General features: G+C 36.8%; 2 protein-coding genes across 2 annotated transcripts in view; one reads left to right on the forward strand and one right to left on the reverse strand.

Annotated features, from left to right (window-relative positions):
• RTF2 (replication termination factor 2) overlaps nt 1–6,880 on the forward strand; it is a 26,569-nt gene that overhangs the window by 5,690 nt on the left and 13,999 nt on the right. The gene's annotated exons all lie outside the window — the stretch shown is intronic.
• Nucleotides 3,284–5,815, reverse strand: LOC104528946 (beta-1,3-galactosyl-O-glycosyl-glycoprotein beta-1,6-N-acetylglucosaminyltransferase 7). Its single transcript, XM_010173106.1, has 3 exons — nt 4,840–5,815; nt 4,279–4,374; nt 3,284–3,510 (listed from the first exon to the last, which is right to left on the reverse strand). Exons 1-3 carry the CDS (start codon nt 5,813–5,815, stop codon nt 3,284–3,286), a joined length of 1,299 nt encoding a protein of 432 aa, XP_010171408.1.

Below are 6,880 nucleotides of genomic sequence, written 5' to 3' on the forward strand. Positions count from 1 at the left end.
GTTAAGGACAAGATTACATTTTAAAATGTGATTTCTTGTATCACTTCAAAAATTTATTTTACAATTGTTTTCAGAGTCAACAGACTAATACACATTTGAAATAGTCCCTAACTATTAAAGTCTGTGCTGCTACGTTAAAGTTGAATGTTTAACTTACACATAGAGCTATTGAACGTGCCCCTCGGGCTTTTGGAAACAGAAATTCTGCGTCTGTCTCTCAGATACAGAGTTAACGCGTGTGCAGTGTGTTATCGATCGGGGTGTTTCCTTGAACAAGGTCACATTGACACTGAATAAATGCTCTTAGATCAGCAGTCACCAAAAGTTAGTAAACATTGGTTGCTGAGATCTGACAGTTGTGACTGATTTACTCATGAGATGTACACATACAGAACTTAATGAAAGCTTTTTATGGATGTTTAAATGCTCTCAGCTTTCACAGTTTTATTAAATTTTTTGTTCTTAGAGGTAAAAAAATCTTTCAAGGACATAATGTGGTTATGGTCACTCAGAATAATGACTAAAATACTATTAATGATTGAGAATGGGGTCATTTAATTATTATTTTCGTGGCTGGCTTATATATATATAAAACTTACATATAAAATACAAAATCCTTTAAGGAAGGAGATCATGCTCCAATGCTTTCCTGGATTGACATGGATAAAGTCATAACTAAATTATATTTTAAGAGGGGATTTTTTGCAGATTTTTTTTTCCCAGTTTGACTGGTACAATTTCTGCAAAACAAGCCCATGATATATAGTGCCTTGCTATTGAATTTATCCTTTTAATTCAATTCAGAAGTCAGACACAACAATTTTAGTGTGATGGTGATGAAAGGCGGAAGCTAGATACTGGATTTGCTGCAGTGATGGTAACGAGGAACGTTCCGTTCACATTTTAAAAGACAATATGGAGTGGATAAATGCTAGCAGTGCCCTGCAGTGGATTTGGTGTGGTTTGGAGAGAAATTGATTATGAATATTCCTATGATTAATACATACCAGAGACCCATTAGCTTCAGTGATGTTTTTCAGAGGGACCAAGATGATTAAGGGAGAGGAGCATCTCCCTTATGAGGAAAGGCTGAGGGAGCTGGGGCTCTTTAGCTTGGAGAAGAGGAGACTGAGGGATGACCTCATTAATGTTTATAAATATATAAAGGGTGAGTGTCACGAGAATGGAGCCAGGCTCTTCTCAGTGATGCCCAATGATAGGACAAGGAGCAATGGGTGTGAGCTGGAACACAGGAGGTTCCGCTTAAACTTGAGAAGAAACTTCTTCACAGTGAGGGTGACAGAGCACTGGAACAGGCTGCCCAGGGAGGGTGTGGAGTCTCCTTCTCTGGAGACATTCAAAACCCACCTGGACGCCTTCCTGTGTGATCTCATTGAGGTTCCTGCTCCAGCAGGGGGGTTGGACTGGATGATCTTTTGAGGTCCCTTCCAATCCCTGACATTCTGTGATTCTGTGACTCTAAACAAGCTCAGTGTGAAGATGCTGCATGGCTTTTTTTGACCTTTTCTTTATTTCCCTCCATAAAAAAAAGTCTCCAGCAATATTTAGCCACAAGTCCTGGATTATGCATGAAACCGAATACAGGCCTTTGGGTTGAGTTTGTGAGATTCTGTAAATAAATAGGGACCAGATGGTCTTTCTTTAGGTTAAAGTTCATTCAAAAGAAATTATGTTTCCAAGAAACTCATGTGGGAAAACGAGCAGTACAGTTCCAGGAACCTGGGAATAAGTCTGTAATAAGAAACTTTAATGTTCTATTGTTGGGTCATTTGTTGAGTCATTTGGTTTTTTTTGCAGAAAAAAACACTTAATTTGTAAGTCAGTTTTCCTGTAAAAACTGATTGATGTTTTGGGTGCATGTTGAAGCTTACATCTCAATCACTCCTAGACGTTTATTTATAATTTGTAGTTTCTGATCAAGTGAGCTTGTAAGTAACAGGATGTATTTTATTAGTTCCCATCAGAGTTCATGCAAAATAGTTGGGAGTTTATTTGGATTTGCTGGAATTAAACTTTAATCTGCATTCTTGCCAAATACTTCTAAAGGACAATGAACAATTTGAAATTACCTCTCACAATCCAGGTTTCTCCTCATCTCTTTCCATCAGTAGCACCTAAATAAAGACCTTTGACCACTGTGCAGAGGCTTAATCCTGTGGAAAAGTGGTCACATTCTCTGAAGACCACCACCTATATCCTCTGTTTCCTTGTATTCCCCCAGTCTTTCTGGTTGCACAAGTGAAAGGATTAATTTAAGAGTCCTGAAGAGGAAAAAGCAACTCTTGCCTGCAAAAGGGCTGGATCCTTGTTCTTTTTTTTGTTACTTTTCCCTGCTCTTGCCTGTGTTGTGTGTTAAAAGCCACTTTCTTACTGTAGACCAGTAAGTGCTGCGTTTGGTCTGCAGGGGGTTTGGGAAATTAAATGCTTGTCATGGTTGCTGCTGGGTGTTATCTCCAATTGCTGCAGCCTGTTCCAAGGTTCAGGGAAGTTTTGTTTCCTTCAGTCAGGTACACTGGGATTGAAAGATGGCTTTTCATTCAGTTTGCTTTGTTCCCTGGCCTCAAATTTCCCATGTCTCCTTGCCCTAAACTCCTGCAGAGAAACAGGGACATGAAGGTAAATATGCGTTGCAGGACCTGTGTTGCTGTTACTGGCACACACACCCTTTTCATTAGGAGCAAGGCCTGCAGAGTCTGGGAGTGATGTTGCTACATAATGAAATTAGAGATGCAGCTGGCCATGAAAAAACGCAAACAAACAAAACACCATTGAAACTGACTGTCTCTGAAACTGGTTGTCACTGGCTTATCTACAAGCTCTGAAATTTTAGTGGGAACTTCATTATTCAAAATAATCTATTTTATAAAACATACAGTAGACATGACTTTAACTTGTGGACTTCATACTTTCTCCTTGTTAAGTCGTTGCTTCTATTTTATTGTTTTCATACCAGTTACTCCTTTTTTTGCTTGTAGACATGAGGAATATGTATTTTTCCAGTTAAATAAGTCACTTAATTATGAACTTCGCTCTTGTCTTCAGTAAGTTACAGATTTAGACATGTCCTTTTCTTTGAGAATTAACTCATTAGCAGTTGTTGTTCTTTATCTTACTGTAATAAATAAGAACTGTTTATTTCACTGGCAGATTGGTAGTACAGTGTTGTGTTTACCCTCGTGCTGTAATGCACAGAGTGAAGTCTGTGGCTAAAAACGTTAATGGTTTCTGTTGGTATTTTGAACACTTTAGGTGCTAGTTAAACTCAAACATTCAGCTTCATGTTGAAGTAGTTCTCTTCCTGAAAACGCCAGTGGTCTTCAATCGGGACTTCTGCCTGGTGCAGTACTTTAAGCCTGTGGCGTCTCTCCAGGCAATCCATAACCAGTGGGTATGTTGCAGGCTCAAATTTGTTGGCAAACAGATGAGGAGACTCAATAATCCACTGCAAATCCCCTAGTCCGTAGACACAAATGTCTCTGATGTAATGACCTGAAAAGGCAAATTGAAGGTATCTGAAAGCAGCAGAAAGCTGAACAGAATGGTTTAAAAAATAGTTTCACTCTATAGTGTTACTAACAAAAATTACCTTTTTATTTCACATGGAGTATCATTGAAATATATGTGGAACATAATGCTAGATTTTAAACATAAAGGTGAGGGTTTGGTCTTGTGTTTACACAAGTGGATACATGTTACCTCCAGCTGTTTCAATGACACCTTGCTCTGCTTAATATTGTGTCTTGTAGTTGGGCATGAAGTTCTGATCTTCTGTTAGGTCACCTGTTTAATCTGCAATACTTCTGTGCTGAGTTTATACAGTTAAATATTGTAAATTTTTTTTTTTTTTTTGCATTCTTTATGGTCAGCACTATTCTCCTTTGTTATTATTGTTCAAGTTGAAGAGATTTAACCCAGTGTTGATAGAAGTATCTGACAAACATACTTGTCAGGTAAACCCCCGACTCTTCACTGAAAACTGATCAGTCAAGGTAATGGATTGGTAATTAGAGGTTGAAAGAAGGGTTGTCAGTATATGGATACTGTGACAATCTTTGCAAGAATATGTCAGAAACTGTTTAGATTGGATACAGTGGGGTAATTTGGTGGGATCACTTGCTGTTTTACTTGATACTTCCAAAATAAAATATGCATGACCACTATGGCACATTTAATTGCTAGTTTAAAGAATGATAGGTAATTTGCAATGAGTGCCAGTCAGTGACTCAAATTGGAGTTCATGATCAAAACTCACATTACCTTTGCAGCCTTTGTGTATGGTTCCTTCTTGATCTTTCCATTTAATGGCTCGTATGTTTCCTTCCCAGTCTGCATTGGGTGTAGCCCCTGGAGCATCTTTAAAAACAAGGTTCTGATAAGAGTTCTTTCTACTTATTACAGAGGAAATTTTTGCTGCTGAAATGTAGCTGTGTTAAGTATTTATTTAGATATATTTACATCATAAGAACAGATATCATTCTCAGTTCTAGTGCTTTTTTAATTCCTCAGAGCAGGAGCAAAAAGATTTCCTTTTTTAAAATCAACATTCTTCTAGCCTTGTAGCTAATGATCTGCACCATAAGTAGTAGTTTTCTGGAATCAAGCTTTATTTTTCAGCCATCAGGAGGTGTGATTGTTTGAAAGGGCAGCATCAAGGCTGAAGACCGTATTTATCAAGGCTGAAGACCATGTTTAGGCAATGTAACTCAGTTAAGTGGTGGTGTTAAGCTCTGAATTGAAGCTCACTAGCTCTCCATGTCAGAGACCTTATAATGCTGTTGGTCCAGGGGTTATTCATAGCAGAAATAACGTACATCTTACCATTTAAACGGTTCAGTGTGACCCAGTAGTGTTCATCCGGACTGTACGTGTCTCTTGACCATTCAAGCAAATCTTTTGCACGTGCATCAGTCAATGTAAACTCTACAAATTCTTTAGTGAGTATGTAATAGGCACTACCAAAATATATTGTCAAATTATATGGAGGTTTAGCTTTTATATTCTTTGTTGGATACACGTATGACATTCCAGAACTTACATATTCTCTGTAACTAACCTGTGTCCTGTGTTTCATGTGAAGTGGTTGGACTACCCCGGGAGTCATATTTTTACCATTCCATTTAGTTTTGATGTATTGTATAATGTCTTTGTTTGTTTTAATGGGATAATCTTGACCACATAGATTAATTACATAATTCCACTGAATTTTAGAATGAACTAGGTCTCTCATGCAATTAATATCAGCTTGTAATCTTGAAAATCCTGCATAGACAACATTTTCTCTTTTTGAGGAAATAAAAATATTTTCAAAGCAATTAATGATGCTGTGTACAGCAGCTTTATAATGTTTTGGTGTCTTTTCATCAACATGGATGCAGTAAATATTCTGAGGCATATAAATAGCTCTTAGCAGCTTTACAAACATTTCCAGCTCCTTGTGAATTGTGATAATGTATGCCAATGAGAAATTTCCTTCTTCATCTGACAGTGGTCGTGTGATAAAATGCAGAGTCTTCAAAACCGTGGAGCAGTTGCATGAAGTCTGAATGCAGCTGAGTGTTTTAGGTTGGTAGGTGTTCTGACAAAAGTTTCCAATTTTAAAGGCAGCAGTCTTCCCCGCAAAAAGAGCTGAACAAAGTTCATCTGGGTAAAAGCCACACTCTGCTATATTTGCATTAAATCTTTGATCATTTGGCTCTTCAGAAAGTGTATCCTTTAGGTAGATAAAAGTGTAGATGAACATACAGACAGCAATACACACTAAAAATCCCGATTTTGTTGCATCAAGTGGGTTCATCTTTTATTTTCCAGATACTGTCTTCTCATCATAGTTTAAACATTCAGATTATCTGAAAGGAGAAGTGAGATAAAGAGAGGGAGAGAACCTTTTTGACTTTTTTTTTTTTAAAAAAAAAAAAAAAGCTGCTGCTGAGATTTCCTTAAGTCCTGGGAAACCTCAAGTTCTGCCAGAGGACCAGAATTCAGTAAATTAAATAAGCGGAAAATTTATTAAATAAACAAAGGAAGGGACAAAAACATAATCCACAAAATACACTGGTTTTTATCCTTATAAAGTCAGCAAATGTTTCTAACTCTTTGAGAGAATTTTTTTTTTTTCCTCTCTGACATCTTTGTATTAGTACTTTGGAAAACAGAACATGCAGACAACACTCCTTATTTTTAGCATGTACGTATCCTGAGATAAGTCCACTGCTGGCAGTTAATACTGGCATCCAGACATAACTGTCTCATTTACAGCAGTATTGGCACAGGAGTTTTTCCGTTGTGATTTTTTTCTTATGTATACCTTGTTGAAAAGTCAGAAGAATGAGAATACCTCAGTCCTGAATCCCACAGCAGTTATATGACTTCTTTATTCTTGAAGCATTTGGTATAGAACTTCTAGAGAAAATACCAGGGGAAGGGTGCATCTACTGCCATTAAGCTTAATAGTTAAATTAAGAAAGATTTAATTTTTATTTTAAAGAGAATTAATTTTCTCTTATTCAGTGAATTTGTTCTTAACAAGGTTTGTATTTCATCTGTAAATATTTCATGCTTTGCAGCTGTCAACGTTACAATGTATTTGTTATTACATAGGAACAGAGAACCAGCATATTTTTATAAAGGTAGTTTCTTTATAGGAATGCTATTGTGGTTAGAAGGCTCTATGTTTTCATCGGAAAGAAGTGGAAAATACTTTTTTAATGAAAATTCAGTATACATCTGTTTGAGAAGCTTGAAAATGAAGTAGAAATGAGGCACAGAATTTAAAATGCATTAAAAAAAAATACAGAATTTGAACCAAGAGAATGGATACTTTAGAATACCACAATTTTAAAATCTTATTAGGCTGTTGGGA

The sequence above is a fragment of the Antrostomus carolinensis genome, unplaced genomic scaffold, assembly GCF_000700745.2.
Source record: "Antrostomus carolinensis isolate BGI_N321 unplaced genomic scaffold, ASM70074v2 scaffold14528, whole genome shotgun sequence".
Classification (NCBI taxonomy): domain Eukaryota; kingdom Metazoa; phylum Chordata; class Aves; order Caprimulgiformes; family Caprimulgidae; genus Antrostomus; species Antrostomus carolinensis.